The 17,833-nt window shown below is 42.8% G+C and overlaps 1 protein-coding gene across 3 annotated transcripts in view; it reads right to left on the reverse strand.

The window, feature by feature from the left end:
• Nucleotides 1–5,314: 5,314 nt before the first annotated feature.
• The window catches only part of nf1a (neurofibromin 1a), a 282,226-nt gene continuing 269,707 nt past the window's right edge, over nt 5,315–17,833 (reverse strand). For all 3 annotated transcript variants that reach the window (XM_028569967.1, XM_028569974.1, XM_028569961.1), the window contains 4 exons: nt 14,662–14,804; nt 14,222–14,268; nt 8,503–8,719; nt 5,315–5,498 (listed from right to left, as the gene is read on the reverse strand). In XM_028569967.1, the coding sequence (XP_028425768.1) occupies nt 5,356–5,498; nt 8,503–8,719; nt 14,222–14,268; nt 14,662–14,804 (550 nt within the window). In that variant the 3' untranslated portion in view covers nt 5,315–5,355. The remainder of the gene's footprint in view (nt 5,499–8,502; nt 8,720–14,221; nt 14,269–14,661; nt 14,805–17,833) is intronic.

The raw sequence follows: 17,833 nt of genomic DNA on the forward strand, positions 1-17,833 counted from the left end.
ACTGCTTTAACGTTCAAGAGGCATTATTGTATGGAATGCATATTAAATCCTAAACGATGCACTGCTAGTAAGACCATTACCGATTGTGTGTTTGAACAGATTGAACACATGTATTGAGCAGAACATTTTACAATAATAATTTGGTCTCTGGCTCTCTGGATATTTCTTGGATATTAGTGCAATGCCCGTTCAAAAGTGTTTGGGCAATTGGCATTGCTGCTTGCTTGTTTCTCGAGAACTGCACATACAAACAATTTCAGACATGGCGTGTCCTTGGGACCTAAGCAGCACACGTCAGGAGATATTGTCCTGTAGCAATGCTTAGGCATCTAAGTGCCATTTGGGTGCAAAAGCTGACACTAACTTTTTTAAATTGTTAATGTATAGGACTCATCCTATAGAATGTGTGGAATCTGATACTGAAATCTGAACATTTACCTTCAGATCAGCAGCCCTGATTTTAGATCCTAAAATCCTGCCCTGCTCAAACCCAGATTTTTTCCCTGGATCCGACAGGCACACTGTGGGAGTATTACCAAAAAGGGAGATGGCAATGTAAAGGCCCTGACATTGCCCTAGTTTGGCGGTGTGTCCCGCACCGTGGCCACGCGTCAGCCTTTTTTTGGCCGCTGAAAACTGTAGTGCTGAGAGCAAACAAACGACTGTGCAGGCACACAGAAGGCTCTTCTCATTTTTCATCTCATTTGATCAATCCAATACACATAAGACAAAACTGGCCAAAAAAAAACAAATTCTTAAAGAAACGATTGGAATTATTTTTGCATATTATATCCATAATATGGCAAACGTATGAGATATACATAACTATTTGTGCAGGTATATTTATTTCAACATTAACATGTCACAAAAATTTTTAATACATAATAAACTAATATCCTATACCTTGAAATTTTATATAAAGAGCGTAATAGACCTCCCTCTCTCTGCACTGTGTGCTAAACAATTAGCCCCCTAGCAAGCAACTAACTTAAGCTTACTAACCAGCTTCTAAATAAGTAAAATGTAACAACTTAATGTTTCATTCACACACTCTTGTCATCGCGGGATGCCATTGCTATCGCCAGATGAGTGGCGATTGTGTTCGGCTAATTTTCTGTAACCAGTGGAATTAGCAAATTGGCGTTAGCTAACTAGCCAGCTGCTGGCCATTCAGATTTGATCCTTTCACTCCACTCCCACTGTAGAGAGAATTCTTTGCGAGAGAACAGATTACCGCCCGGAGATCAACAGTCTGGTTAGCCATCTGCCTTTGTCCGCTGTTATCCCGGCGGGGAGTGAAGCAGACGGACCGTAAAATCCATTTGGTTCTGCCACTGCTGATTCGAGCCAACGCTGTTTGTTGTGGGTATCATAGCAACGTTTGTATCTGGTTTCCCTTTCTGAATGACCAATAGATTACTGCCGCCTGCTGGTATTGAGTTATTTCCTTTGCGCAAGCGCAGAATGTACGTAGTACTTAGCCGTCGGCAGTAACCTCTGCGGTGTGTTTCAGTGCTAATTGTTGGCCAAGACAAAGGCGACATGGGCCGCCACTAGTTCTTGGCCATAGGCTTGTTATTAAGTAGCCTTAACGCTGTTGCATGTTCCTAGGTGTGGCCATAAAACCAAAGCCATCTCTCTGGCATGTTCTCAGAAATGATTACATTCCATACAAAACAAAGAATTAGAGATTTAAACTATATTACATATCTCCAAGAAAGTTTACGAGCCTTAGGCTTTGTTTTTGTTTTCTGGCCTGATTGTCTAACAATGTCCAGGTGCTTTTTGGCCCTTGTTGTAGGCCTTGAAGCAGCTCGCTTTTCGCTCGGGTGCTTTTCTCACTCTAGAAGACTTTATTGACATCACCTGTTGATAAACTCTCCAAAAATATTGTTTTTCGTGGTCTTTCTACTACTAATATTTGCTATGTGCACTCTTTTCTCTTCCTCATTGGCGTGTGCGATTCTGATCCTACAGTAATGTCGCATCTATGGGCGACAAGCTCTCGTTCTTTCAGGAACGGTTTCCCTAGTTTTTTGGAACGTTTTTTTTCCGATAGCACCAATGGTGTAGGTGTTACGCTAATGTGGGACGCAGCCAGTAACTCTTGTCTGCGATTGGTCATATCTCCCTGTACTAAGCAGCTCCCATAATGCCCCATACAAAGCAAAGCTCCCGTTGTCTGCTTTCAGGAACTGTTTCTGCTATAGGACAAACAGTCTAGAAATTTCGGGCATTGCAATGTTCCTGTAGGCTGTGCGGATGTTTGGGAAGACCACGCTACAGCAACTACCCTTCCCTGCTGCTGTACTGCGCATGTGTGGGGACACAAAACTGCTCGATTTATAGATAGATAGTTTCTAAATGATTTCAAATACATTTTTGACATTTTGCTGACAAACAGATCTGTGAAGGGCTAAGATTGATGGCAACCATGCAGACGTAGGCCTATGTGTTGGGTTCCTGTGATGATTGTTTTGTCAGTGTGCACTGTATTACCACAAGCAATTACAAGTAAACACTGACAACACATCACATTATATTCACTGTGATGGATTAGCTACCTCAAGCAAGTTTCAACCTCTGAAAGTAAAATAAATGGAAACCAAGTTGCCTTGAAGGTTAGAAACACACAACTATCCAAAACACTACAGCATATTTTCTCTGTCCTGTTGCTCTGTAGTGCAGAGCAGGTATTTGGTGCGAAGGTTAAGTCACACAGCTGACCTCTGTATCAATTAATTATTAAAGAGCGTAATTTATGCTTTTTTGGATTTTCCTGTCTTTTAGTGTGTTATATAGTTTTAGTGTGTGTATGTAATAGATGTATAACGATAAAAAACACATTTCACTCCAAATGGAGCTTTCTTCCCACAGATGGCACTTTTTCTCAACTGCCTAAAACGCCTTGCCCACATTGCTGTTTGAAATTCCTCAATTATTGATGTCACTGATTGAGAATGCTAGCCCTGTTTTTCATATGTGCTGCCCATAGGTGCTGCCTAAGCAAGCATAGCCCCTCCATTGGCTTGTTTGAATTTGGTTGACCAATCACAACCAATCAGAGCTGACTGGGCTTTTGAGAAGGCGTGCCAGAGCTCAGACCCGGCGTGTCAGGTAGAGACCTGACACGCACTGTCTGAGCTCTTGGGCTATATATGAAAAAGAATGGGCAGTATGAGAAACATGTTATTTGAACATCAAAGCATGTAATCCTTATTCTAGGAGTACAAATATGACACTGAAAAGGAGGGCTCTTTAATACCAAATCTCTTAAAAGGAAAAATCCACAATCTCACACTGCGTCATCTCATCAATTCAGTGGTGTGTTGACCTGCATCCTGTATGATGGTGCATGGTGGTATTTCACAACGTTGTAGAAATGCTGGAAAACCCTCTGGAAACTGTTGTGTTGGAAAAGAGAATAGACCAAATAATAGAGCAGAATATAGACCTCAATTATTTTTGACTACTGACTGTGTAGTCCAGTTGCTACAAGTAGCTACAGATGCAGAGATCAAGTACTGACAGTTGGCACAAAATGCTTGGTCAGATTTTTGGTAACTTCTTTTATCATATATATACAAACTGCAGTCCTTGTAAGAAGCTTGGTTTATAATTGTGAAAGTTTATTTGTGACTGGAAGGAGTAGTTTTTAAAAAGAAGGCTTACAAGGGTTTATTCTGGTGTTGACCAGGAAATGGTCAAATTGGCTTTTGTTGTTAAATAATAATACATTTTTGTAGAATCTATAAAATAAGTTTGTAGGGAAAAAAAAAAGCAGAAGAATTCAGAAGAAGCCAGGGTTGAGGGGTGTCGATTCTCATTTACATATTGATTGATTTGGGGTCTTTTCTCTCTGCAAAAAAGAATGCTTGTAAACTTTCCAATGATACAAAGCCCTAACAAACCGTGTCAAAGCCTCTCTTTAGGGTGGATTTTTCCTTTTAAGAGCCCACAGGACAAACCTGTGATGGTTGGGGGTCCAGCTCAAACTGTTAAGGTGAAACAAATGTAGGTGTGTGTATATGATGGGATCAACGTCACTGCCATCTATTCAAATGATCATTGGAGGTATGTTAACAGGCAAATATTGCACAGAGCTGACATAGTGATGTTTTCCCTGTTTTATGTACAAATAAAATAGGTGGTGGACAAAGGAGTTTGAGAGTTGAGGATTATTGCCTGTTACACAATTTTCCCTGTCACTGTGTAAACAAAATAAAATGCTATGCTGCTGGAAATACAGTTCATTCCAAAAATAACTGAAATTAAACAGCTAAATAAAAGCAAAACATAAATAAAACAAAAACAAAAAGCTTGGAGCTTTTTACAAGGTTACATTTTCCCTAGTGTTTTGATCTTCCTGTTGATACATCAAAAATGTTTGAAAAGTAGATTTTTGGAAAGAGTTTGAAAAGAAGATTTGTGTAGAACTATTTAGCTGTACAGGATAAATACTTTCAGGCAACAGGGTATATGGATGATTGTATATTTGCGATCATTAGAGACCCATCATGATGCAGCTCGTGTGAACTGGTGGTGATATGGACAGCTCGCCTCCATAATTAGTACCTGTTCTTTGTCCCCTAGCAAGGTTTGACTTTTACTTTACAAATTGTACACATTGAAAAACCCTGACAAAGGCACACCATGGAGAAAACGTCAACATCTAAAGTAGCACTAAGGTCTAGTTTTACATAATCTGTCTATGTAAAATATGTACATCTGTCTATGTAAAATATGTACAGAACTGGGGAGATGAGATGTCCGAGCAGGTCCAGAGTGAAGGTCCTGTCTCACAGACCCCCCCCCACTGCTGTCATTTGGTCCATCTCACTGACACAGAGGTGTTTATTCATAAGGAAGGCCAAGGGACATATTACGGATCAAACTTCAGCATAAAGACAGAATTTCAGTTACTGGTTCCTCCCTATGTCTGGGAAATGTCACAGACCATGTCCACACTAAACATTGATCTTACTGTATTCCCATCAGGCTCAGATGGATCCCCCCCCACCAATAGTTTCATGTGTGACCTCCGTTGCTGCAGGAGACACAACTGCTGCTGAACACTTGTGAAGAAGAGCTTAAACATTGACTCCAGAGGAGAACAGAAATAATTTAACAGAAGTTTCTCCTCTACCATGAGCTGTCTCAAATGAAAGATTTGAAAAAAATCTCAAGCAGCACAATTTTCAAGTTTGCCGTTGCTAATATTCTTCTCAATGCAAAACAGAAAACTTGTTTTTCTGCCAGAGCAACAACCATGAAAAGGAAGGAGGAAATAAAAAGAGTAAAAAAAGTGCAGCACGGGGCCTGGTGGAGAGGAAGTTGGGGCGGTTCTCTGGCTGATCAGACGATCTTCTTGATACTGGGTCTCTTGAAGCTGCCGGCACTGCGCTGCTTCTGGACCTGACTGGCTGAACCATGGCGAGTGCGACACCCGCTGGACAAAGCAGAGCTGGGGGACAGCTGGACATTTTCCTTATCAACACCTGGAGGACCACAGGGAGGACAGATAACAAAGTTGTACATTGTTTTAAAAGCATGCTGTATGTGTAACATGTACAGTATGTCAAACAAGAGTGAGGCCATTAGCTACCATCTGTTTAATAATTTCAGGAAAGGATTAAAATTCTAACTCAAATATTTCCTCTGACTTTCCCCTAAATCAGTGGTACCTAACTGGTGGGACATGGTCTAAAAGTGGGCTGTAACCTGTCAATAATTATGTAAGTACATAAGTAAAGGGAACTATAGTTTGACAGGGACTGTTTTGTGAGGTGACACAAGTTCAAGTAAACATTCACACGTAGCTCTCTGTGTCTTTATTTAGTTATAAGGACACACATAACTTAACAGTTACGTTGTAAAAACAGGCGGAATTAGATTCAACAGCTGTGTCAAGCCCTAATTTCACTCTCTTGTATATGACTTTAAAATTCCCATTTTCTTTCACTTTAGGTAATCAAATTCAAGCGGCAGAATAGAACTGAAATCCACTGACAGGCAAATCGATAAATATAAATAAACAGAATGGGTGTTAAGTTAGTCTAAAGGCCAATTTGAACCCTAAAACTACACTAGCTGAGAACCACGTCTCTAAATTATGTTCATCATGTCACAGAATATTGGTATGTTGTCAGTGTAAGCAGGGTTTTTCCTACATAGAGAAAGTTTTGGCGCCCCCGATTTTCAGCAGCCAGCTTCCCTCTCATCCACAGCGGCTGGCGCTGATTTGACTGAATCTGAACGTGCCGCTGTGAAGCAAGCGTTAATGGTATCTCTGTTAGCAGAGTCAGGCTGTACTGGACTCTCCCGGTGTCCAGGCCGCCCCGCGGAACCGGCGGCACAGCGAGAAGTTGCTGCTGACAGGCACGGTGCTCTAGTGGGAGAAACAAAGTGTCTTCCCTGTGCTTTCTGACCACAGTCAGAAATCTGTAGCAGGAAAAGTTAACCACCTCCTTGATTTCATGTTGTTTATGGAGAAGGAGAACCAGGAATGCAAGCCATGCAGCCATGGTTGAGCAACGTGCATTGCTGCAACGTATAGTTAAATTTTTCGAGAGGTGCACGTCAGGCTACAGCGTAGGGTCGGTATCTCCGCGTACCTACGTACGTACTCACGGCATAGATTTAATGCAGAAGCATAAATCACGCTTCACTGTGACCCCCTCAAGTACTTGTCTCATTCGCCAATCCTGATTTGCTGGTAAACGCTTGTCCGTCCGCACCAGGTAGTGCCACCTACCATAGTGTGTGCGGATGGCACAGTGTGATTCAAAAACCTCTTCCCACTCGGAGCATATTTCGCGTCAAGGTTAGTTGGCTTACCCCCAATTTCCACCAACTGCGGAACGGCTGCGGATCCACTCCGGAACGGCGGCGGAGTCAATAGGTTTCCATTAAAGTCAATGTGTGTATTTTCACTGACTGCGGAATGGCTGCGTTCCGACTACGTCCCAGCTCCGGCGATCCGCAGCCCTCACGAACAGATACGCAGAGCTTCTATTTTTGACGGATGCCGGAGAGCTCCGCAGCAATTCAGCACAGGGCAGATTGTTATTATTCAAAATAAAATACACTGTGCTGGGCGGATCTACACCTTGTTCGCCCCACGAGGAAGACGTCCTTGAACAGGACTATGGGGGAGACGAAGATAAAGACGAGTCCTGGACCAGACTCCTTCACTGCTTTTAAGGATGGAGGTGAGAGGAGCACGCCAGCTTCTTCTCTCCCCACTGACCTGTTGGACCCAGGACCCATTGTGAGGGGAAAAGATTGCCCCGTCGAAGCAGCTTCTCCCTGTCTTCCTGGAGATGGAGGGGCTGGGTTTCCTGTGTATGCCTCCAATTGAGCCACTGAGTCGGACTAGCTTTAGTCAGCCCTGACCGATAAGGCTCTCGGCCAGAGCATTAAACGTCCTCTTGCTCGTCACCGCATACCATGCGGAGATATGGGTCGAGAACGAGAAGACGCAAGACCTCCGATCATCTCTCTCAAAATCCAGAGAGGGCCGAAACTTCAATTGTCATAAACAACCGAAGTCTCTTGCCGGTCCGAGGATTTTGGCATTGTCACTCACAAAAGAAAGAGCTAGGTAAGGGTTGTCTCTGCAGTTAGATTTACATAAGCGTCTTGTGCCATCTTCTTCTTTGTTTACTTTCCGGTACCGGCAGCTGCACGATAGAACGTCATCAACACACCCACTCGCTCGCTGTGAAGTCTCTTCTGGGCTTCCTCAACATCACTGTGGAGATAGGTCAGTGAGACTAGGCTAGGTTCAATCAGTAAGGAAGCTAAATGTTTAGGCAGTAGCGGCCCAGGCCCACAAACGATTTGCGGTAGTGCCATTTTTTTTTAACTCTTTTATAATATTAGAATATAATTATTTTTTTTTTTACTAATCGAATATATATTCGAATTTAGAATATTCATTGACAGCCCTACTCTCCTGCAGGGTGGTGGAGGCAATTCGGGAGCTACCATATCCCATAGTGAGACATGGAAACAAATATTATCTAATATAATCATAACCCCCGTTCTTTGAGTAATATGAGTGAGACCCCACAACCCTTCTTGCTGGGCAGGTGATAAGAGGTTGCTTATCTTGAATGACGCTGTGCCATCCGCACACTCTATTTATGGTAGGTGGCACTACTTGGTGCAGATGGACACACATTTACAGCCAATCAGGATTGGTGTAATGAGATAAGTGCTGCAGTGAGGCTTGCTCCCATAGTGAGACATCTCACTCATGTTACTCAAAGAACCGGAGTTATGAATAGAACTTTAAGTAACGTGGTAATCTATGAGGAACACTCACTAAGCTCCCATTTGGGTTTTTGAAAATGACCACAAAGTACCTCCTTTAGATGTTCTGGTCTTGGATTGTGACTTAAATCAGCTGCAGATGGAGCCTGCGGGGGTGTGTGTGTGTGTGTGCGCGTGTGCGTGTGTGTGCGCGTGTGCGTGTGTGTGTGTGTGTGAGAGAGGGACCTGGTGAGTGTTGCGAGGTGGCCAGTGAGGTCATGGAGTTGGACAGGTTAAGGTTGGCAGTGATGCTGAGCTGGCTCTGGCTGGTGGGGGGGTAGGGTGAGGTGGGTGTCCTTAGCTGCTCTTCCCCTCGCTCCTCATCAGCTGCTGGAAGGTAGCTGTCAATCAACGCCTCCAGAAACTTGACGATCAGCTCGGCATAGTCAGGTATCTGCGTTTGCTGCAGGGTTAGCAGGTGTGTGTCGGGGTGGCAGAGAAGAAGACAAATGTTAGACTGATGGCCTAAGTGTTGACAGTGTTGACTAGGTGAACACTGCTGAATGATTTATGGATAACCACTGTAAGACAACACTTGCATTATAACACCATATCAACACATACACACCTTGTTCATGTCAACATCTTATGAAATGTATTTAATTTGCATTATATGAAAACATAACTTAATGAATTGGTAACTGGTAAGCGCAAATGTATCCAGCCAATTTAAGTAGCTCATGTTACTGTATTGTGTGAACAGTTAACTTAATTTCTCCTATCCTAGGATGTATGTGTGGTGTAGCTGTCTAGCTACACGACACATACATTCTTACTCCACAGCGCTGTTGAGATACAGTAGGTCTAGCAATATGAGAAGTGTTTTGATAATTTTATTTTAACTGTTTAACTGATAGTATTAATCGGTATTAACGACCGGTTAATCATTAATATCCCTTAGAATACTAAGGGATGAGTACTAACTTGAACTTAGAATAATAACTTGAGCATGTCAGTGGCAAAACCAGCACTTTTAGTGGATGCAAATGGAAGGTAAGCAATTGCCCATTAACAATCCATTGCAGCTTGTTTTTCCAGAGCCTTGTTTAATACTAGACCAATTTAAAAAAATGCTGTTCCCATCAGTCACTTAGACACAAAAACTTCCCTTTTTTTTAAAATAAGGGTGGCGTCCAAATGAAGGTTTAGTTTATATGCTGTTATTTAAGGTAAACTAGTGATGATGCATAATTTTGAGTTATTAATCAATTTGGGTATTAATTAATGATAATAAGTAATTGCTACTAAATTATCTCTTGAGATGATCTTAACTTTAGGGCAAGTTAAGGTATAGTTATCAATCACCTTGAGATTAGTGGGCAATGATGATTTAATCTGCTTTAATTTGCTTCTCGGTATGAGACAATGGGAAATATGTTACTTAATCTGGATGGAATTAATATTAGTATGTCATTGAGATGCTAAGCTACTGGAAGTCCCTCTCTTCCTGCAAGAACACTTCTGTAATAAGGAAATACAAGCAGATTAAATTAGTGATAGCTGAATGAAGCTTTGTGAACCATTTCCTTTTTTGTCTGATGTCGGAAGTAAACCTGATCTTGTAATTTAGTAACTTATAATTACGATAATTTTTTCTTTCGTTAATGCAATGCATGTACCATAAAGTATATGACAGCTATATATGCTGGCATGTATGATGATGAAAGTAGTCCCGAAGATTATGGGATAGATAAAGAGGGAGTCTGGATCAATGGAAGTACATTTCCAGGATAACTGCCTGACATCCGGCACGTGAGGTCCCTCGCCTGCCGCTCTTTGTGTGTCCCTGTTCTCAAAATCCCAACAAACAACAAACTTTGAGTCTGCGAGCTACACACTGAAAATGAAAAGTTTTGAAGAAGATTTGGATGCTGCAATAAGGCAGGCCTGCTTGGTTCTTTTGGGGAATGATTGTAGATTTACAAAGAATACTGTATGTTTATGGCGTTTCCTCTCTAACTGGCACGTTTTGGCAATTGCACCGTGGGCGCGCCATCTGGTGGCGGACATCAGCAGCACATTCTCAAACGTCAATGCAACACCTTTATAAAACATATTATATATAGATATATAGATTATAATAAATCATGATATTTGAATTGTAAAAAGGAAAAAAGAACGGGGTTGGGTTTAGGAAAAGAAGAACGGGGAAAGCAAACATGACTCCCGGGAAATGAGCCCTGGTCTCTGGGGAACGCCAGACAACAACTGACGGTTGTTAAGGCAGAGGCGGAGTGGCAATCGGTAAAGTCTGGACGGACTAACCTGCCGGCTGCCTGCCCGCGGACGGACGCTGCCTGCCCGCGAACGGACAATGGCTGCCCGCGGACGGACGCTGGCTGCCCGCGAACGGACGTGGCTGCCGGCTGGCTGGCTGCCCGCGAACGGACGCTGGCTGCCGGCTGCCTGCAAGCGGACGGACACTACCTTTTAATGCTTTTTAATTAACCGGTTATTTATTTTGTTTCTGTGCTCCACTTCCTGTCCCGCACTATCTGCCGTGTGCTGAATTGCTGCGGAGCTCTCCGTTGTCCGTCAACAATAGAAGCTCTGCGTATCTGCTCCGGAGGGCTGCGGACTGACGTAACTGGGACGGAGTAGGGACGCAGACGTTCCGCAGTCAGTGGAAATACACAGATTGACTTTAATGGAAACCTAATGACTCCGTCGACGTTCCGGAGGCGTTCCGCATCCAGTGGAAATTGCCGGTAACTGCCCGCGGACGGACACTGCCTGCCGGCCGGCGGTCTCCAAATTTTCCCGGTAGATGTTTTGGTTCCGCTCCGTCGCTGGGTTAAGGCAAAGAATAATGGGGAAAGCAAATGTAATTCGCGGGAAACAAGCCCATGTCTCTGGGGGATGCCAACAACGGACGGTTGGGTTAAGAAAAACAACAACGGGAAAAGCAAACTTCACACGCGGGAAAAGATCTCCGGTCAGCTTGAAAGTCCTGTGTTTTCCGGCGGAGTCAAACATTTAGCTCCACCCACATTGAGCGACTCCTCGATCTGCGTACTGCAGTCAGGGCTTACTCCGTTTTGGGACAGATTAGTGGGATTGCCGTGGACAATTAACACATAGCGATACACTGGTATGAGCAAATGAGGTTTAACCATTTATCCAGCTAATTTAAATAGCTCACGTTACTGTATTGTGTTAACAGTTAACTTCATTTAATATTGTATGTGGTGTTTTCTTTTGTGGGGGGGCAAATGTTCCACCAAAACAAGTTCCTTCCTGAGATTATTTAGCAGAGCCACCGTTGCTGCGTCTGGAGTTTAGCGCCACAAAAGACAAATGTGATTGGTTTAAAGTGGCTATATGTAACTTTCAGTTTTTGTTGATTCTAGCGACCGCTTTGGACAAAAGCGGTAGTGTTTTTACCACATTTGCTGTTGTAAAGGTCTTTTCTTTACGATGCTGTATTACTGAGTTAGGGGAGGTCATATAGTTGCGATAAATGTTTTGCTCAGACAGAAAATCATTCATTTACAATAAGAGAATAAGTCATTATAATTATAATAATTACAGATGCATCGTTGCATTTCAAGTGTTGCATCCATAGCCTACTTTGGATGTATCGTGAGCTAAACCGGGTAATGTTATCACTCTCACCGTGTAACGAGCCAAAGCATTAAGAGTTTGTTGTAGCAACAAATCTAATAATAGCACATTTCACCAAAACCCACGGACGGTTTACACAGGTACAGGGTAGAGCTGTAATCAGGCCTTAAAAGTTAGGCCCGACACAGCCCATGCCCGACAGAATTCGGCCTCTGCCCGACAAGTAGGATACATTTTGATTGACAGCTTTTTAAAAGCCCGAACCCATTTACAGCCCAACATTATTACGCACGCACACAGCTCTTTTGCCTTTCGTCAAGAATGAGTCATTTATACATTTTTTAACATCATTTATTCATGCCTAACGTAGGCTATAGGCCACTTAGAAGTTGGAACAAAGAAATAAAATAAGTCCTCCAGAGGCCAGCCTCCGTTTCACCTCCTCAGCATCTATTTTCACGCTAATTGAAATACATCACATGACCGCTCATTTACTGCGCAACCCGGAGCACAAGCCCGAGCCCGGCCCGAGCCCGTGTAATATGATAGAAATTAAGACCAAACCTGACTGAACCCGTCTGGTTCGGGCAAAGATCTTTAGCTCTAGTACAGGGGGACAAGGGAAAAGAAAATAGTAGGCCAACACAAACACTTACTTAAACAAAATGAAAACTGACTACAACCACATCGCGCATTGTAAAGTTATTTAATGAATAAAATAGACCTATTACATACCTGAGGGCCAATTCGGGGTGGGTTTTGAATCATTTACAATCCCGTAATTGTCTCCATCTATCACTTTCCCTTTCAGTTCTCCGTTTATTTCCTTCTTTCCTGTGATGGCCCTGCCCCAGTATTAGCCATAACTATGCCTACTACTTCTAAAATAAAAGTAGGCCTATATAAAGAAATCTCCTGCTACCTTTTAACTGGCTGGATACGCACTACAGGCTTTTCTGGTGTTACGCCGAAATCTGTAACCCATCAGAATGTGTGCTCTGTAGCGCCGTCTACCTGCCGTAAATCATTTTGTGACTTTGTGGGAAAAAAAATCGGACAGGGCAGAGGCATTAATAAAAACTATATAAAACTAGGGTTCTTTTCACTGTTAGTCTCTTTTGCTGTTACTGGTCATTTATGATCACCAGATGGAACATTACACAGTTTCAGAAACATTTCAAAGTTAAATATATAGTCACAGAAATGCAAACAACCCAGAGTGTTTATTTTTTTCCTCTCCTATCCTGTGTGGGTAAGCCGGACTTTACCCAACAGCGCTGCAATGCGAGATTGATAAAGAGGTGAAACTAATGTTTAGAAGATGCCTGCTTTATAAATCCAAGTTGTCCGATGCACATTTTCACCATATATTATATTGGCTGTAGGCTATGTTGTAATTGATTGTTATTTGTTTAATTAAAATCAAATGTTAAAGGTCCCATGACATGGTGCTCTTTGGATGTTTTTATATAGGCCTTAGTGGTCCCCTAATACTGTATCTGAAGTATCTTTTATATAGACCTTAGTGGTCCCCTAATACTGTATCTGAAGTCTCTTTTATATAGACTTTAGTGGTCCCCTAATACTGTATCTGAAGTATCTTTCCCGAAATTCAACCTTCGTGCAGAATTACAGCCAATGGAGCCAGTCCCACAATGAGCTTTCCTTAGTATCTGCCATTTTTGTGTCTGTAGCTATTGAGGAGGAGAGAGGGGTGGGGCAAGGTGGAGGGTGGGGGTGTGGCCTTGACCAACTGCCACTTTGCTCGTTTGAAAGCCATGATGTCTCTCTCTCTCATGGGTGGGCCAAATTCTCTGGGGGGGCAGAGCAGAGAAAGGGGAGGTAACCTTGCTCCTTATGACCTCATAAGGAGCAAGATTCCAGATCAGCCCATCTGAGCTTTCATTTTCTCAAAGGCAGAGCAGGATATCCAGGGCTCAGTTTACACCTATCGCCATTTCTAGCCACTGGGGGACCATAGGCAGGCTGGGGGAACTCATATTAATGTTAAAAAACCTCATAAAGTGAAATTTTCATGCCATGGGACCTTAAATGCATCCATATTGCATTTAAAAATTGTTGCCCCAATATGGAATATTATTACGCTACAAACCCCAGGAGACATCCTGCTTAAATAAAGTCTTCCGCAAAAAAATGATTTGAAGCTCAATTTAATAAATACTGTAATAAATACTACAAATGTTGCCAGTGTGCAGTGGGATGAAAAGTCTGCCATCAACTTCTTTTACAATAAAATGTGTCACATGTTTTGTATATCTAGTACACTGTGCTTTATTCTGTAAATGTACATTCTATAACAGGAGAAAATAATCATTCATACCTTAGAGAAGGGTCCGGCAAACCTCCAAAGTCCATTAAAGCCAAAGCCTGTAAAATGACAGAGATGGAGAGAAGGGAAAGAATGGAGAGATGAGGAGGGAGGAGGAGGAGAGGTGACATGGAAGACATGGGAGACAGAGTGAACATGCTTACTTACAAAGGCACAGAGCTGTGATCCATTTTAAATAACTGTCACAGTTTTAGGTAACTTCCTATTTTAAGCAACAGGTTGTGTCCCAACTGTACAACCAATGGAGTTAACATGCTTGGCCTTGGAGAGCCTTTGTAGCATGTTACAGCTCATTCCACATTATGCAACGTCCTGGGTTTGTTTCCAGCCTTGGGACCTTTGATGCATGTCATACCTCCCTCTCTCCCCCATTTCCAGTCTTTTTAACATGCTTGGCCTGTACAGAATGTGATAAAGTCAGCGTGTATTACTTTGTAAGTAGGAGGGCTGGTACTGGGGGGGTGACTCCTCGTGGTACACCACACTCTGGACGATGCCATGGACAGGATTCAGGAGGTTGGTGTCCTGGCACATGGACAGCACAGTGTTGATCTTGGAGTCCAGCAGGTTGTGGCTGAGGAGAAGACATACACACAAACACTTATTGTTCAGTCTGTAAAAATAGTGCTGTATATGGGTTGACAGCTTACTGTAGCTTTGACGAAATTAGACCACAAGTATTTATATAATTTGACATTGTAGCCTACCGGTTGTTATAATTATGGGACAGTTATTACTATGTTTACTTATATCTGTCAACACTTGAACAGCAGCGCCTTTGTCATTTACTCTCCCAAGCCTTTACATCAGGCTAGAGGTCTTCACAGGTCAAAAAAATGTGGTAGAGATGAAAAACCAGAATATTATGTAAAAGACAATATTCTGACTAAGCTGTTTACATTCACTGTTTGTGCATATTCAAAAACCTGTTGATATCTCAAGTCTTTCATAATGTTTAAAAGTAGCTGTGTTCGAATTGTTTCGAGAGAATTCCCAGTGGGTCTGGTTTTTTCATTGCGAGGGCCGGCGGTGTTCAGTCATGGCACTGGGTTGAAATCATAGTTGAAATATATCAAGGATGCTTTCCCTGAGAGATCACATGACCAGCAGCCGGTCGCAGAAAGCTAGGGCTCTCGTACCCACCTCCGCATTTTATTGAATAACCAGGTCTATTCTTTTTTCTTCAACGCCATTTTATCTGCTATCACAGTGACTCAGTTTACTTCAATTAATGCCTCACTGCAACACATTAGGGAAGAGCTTGAGGCAGAGGGAACTACGGTGCGTGATCTGATGCAACCTGACTGTGGCGCATTCACGACCCAGCGGCACTGGGAGCTTGAAGGAGCACAACATGAGATACATTCTAGGTGCACCCCGGATCTGCTCATCCACCTGGCCACCCTGAGAGTGACCGCAGCCACAGATGCAGACGTTTTCTGTAGGGAGCTGGATGTGGAGGATGACGCAAAATCAACAAGGGCCCCTCTGCCCCGGGGCCTGTTGCAGACAACGGAGCCAGAGGATTGCGGGGGGACTTTGCGTCTGGTGCTAGAGCCAGCAGCGGGGCAGAGGCTGGCGGACCCAGTGGCTGTGGACTAACGGTGTCTGGGCTACCGTGCTAAATTTGTTTCGAGGACACTGTAAGTAAGTTTTGGAGCCAAGCTTTAAAGGAACATTAAACCCGTGATGATAAATGCTGACTGTTCATCTTATAATCTATGTTTATTACTCCAACCAGGTTGGTGTGTTTTTTCACTTAGCTTATTTCAGAATTTGATAGCTAGTTGAGACCTAGTTCTAGGGTTTTTGTAACACCGTTCATGATTAGCATAAGAAGTTTACTAGACCTGTTTAAACGTAACTGTGACTTTAGACAGGAGGGGTAATTGTGGGCTGGAGTTTGCGCGAGCTGCGTTTGATGTGGCCACATATCTTGCTTCTGCAAGATATATCTGCAAGATATATCTGCAAGATACCGCAGAGGGTTGGGGTCTGCGGTCTCAGAGGGTTAGGGGATTTATTTTATTTTTTATGTTTTACCACACTTTGCGCAGAGCTAACAGTTCACCCTTTGCTACAAATGTATCAGCAAATTCCGGTAGGGTACTCAAGACATGTATGCGTGTAAGGTTTGAAGATGGCTGAGCTTTCAATCCTTTCAGTTAACATCAGGGGCCGATCAAACGAGCTAAATTCCTGGACTATTTCAGAAGGGAGAACATAGATGTGGCGCTTATACAAGTCACATTTATGTAAAAGAGATGTAAATTGTTTACAAAACAAATACTTCAGGTTGCTGCCTCATCTAGTGACGACACCAAAACCAAGGGCTCCATTGTGTTGCTGTCATGGAAATTTGCACTCCCCGTAGACAAAAGCAGTAAAGACTAGGGCTGGGCGATATATCGATTTTAAAAATATATCGATATATTTTTAAATGAGATATGGAATTAGACCATATCGCATATATCGATATAGTTCAAATGTGATCCTTGCTCCCATAGATATATACACAGATGTCGCCTTGAGGTTCTAAACATACGTCAAAACCGCCGCCATCTTGGAACAGGGGTCCGAAGCATTCAGATCAACGCTAAAGATGCCGGACTTTTGTACTGCTTAATTATGTTCGATAGAGGAAATGAAAAGAACAAACAGCAATGAATAACATTTAACAGGTGACAATGTGTTTTATGATTATGTATGCCGCCTTCGACCAGCAATCTGAGCTCCGGCGGCAGCGGGAGGCGGAGAGCTCCGTGGCCGGCCGCAGCGTCTCTTCCCCCGGGAAAAACACAGTTTTGCCTCGCTGCTGCGCTTGGGGTCCCCGCTGATCCAGATCGGACCAGCCAAAGACAGAGTGGTGATCGGTAGGATCTTACACGTAGTCCAGGACGACCTGTATGTCGATATCGGCGGAAAGTTCCAATAAGTTTGCCGGCGGCAGGCGGACGGAGAGAAGCTACAGCGGGGCAGCAGAGACCGTCTGCGGCTGCAGGATCTGGAGCTCAGTGCCCGTTAAAATTACATGTAACGCATAAATACATACAGAAATAAATAGTGGAGGAATGAGCCTGGACATTTCAGTCTGTTTTAAACTTCACCTTGAAGCAGAAACTCTTAGTTCAGAAGGGTGAAGTTTCCGTTTGGACTCAGATCTGTGAACCGATCATAATAAATATTCTTTGTATTAACACATTAATTAGTTTCTTTGTTTTGTAGTCGATAGTTCATCTTTTAGTTTACTTAAGTGGAAGCAGTATCAAGTGGAAGAATGGGACTATAAACCTAGGCTTACAGGCATGAGGCATTACATTTTGAACAAAGTAGATTATATTAATATCAAAAGCTTAATTGACCTTTGGAACGAATCACAAATATGGAGCTTTGATTTCAAAAAAGGTACTCCTGTTATACAGTATTTAGGTTTACATTTTATTGTTATTTGAACAGCTGAGCATTTAATCATGAACCAAGTGAAGAAACCGGTTTATTATTTATTTGATTTTGCAACTGTCTCTATGAAACTACTTGTGACATGTCATATTTGATTTTGGCTTTGACTGAACATTTGCTCTCACTTTGCGGAAAAAAATATCG

The sequence above is a fragment of the Perca flavescens genome, chromosome 3, assembly GCF_004354835.1.
Source record: "Perca flavescens isolate YP-PL-M2 chromosome 3, PFLA_1.0, whole genome shotgun sequence".
Lineage (NCBI taxonomy): Eukaryota > Metazoa > Chordata > Actinopteri > Perciformes > Percidae > Perca > Perca flavescens.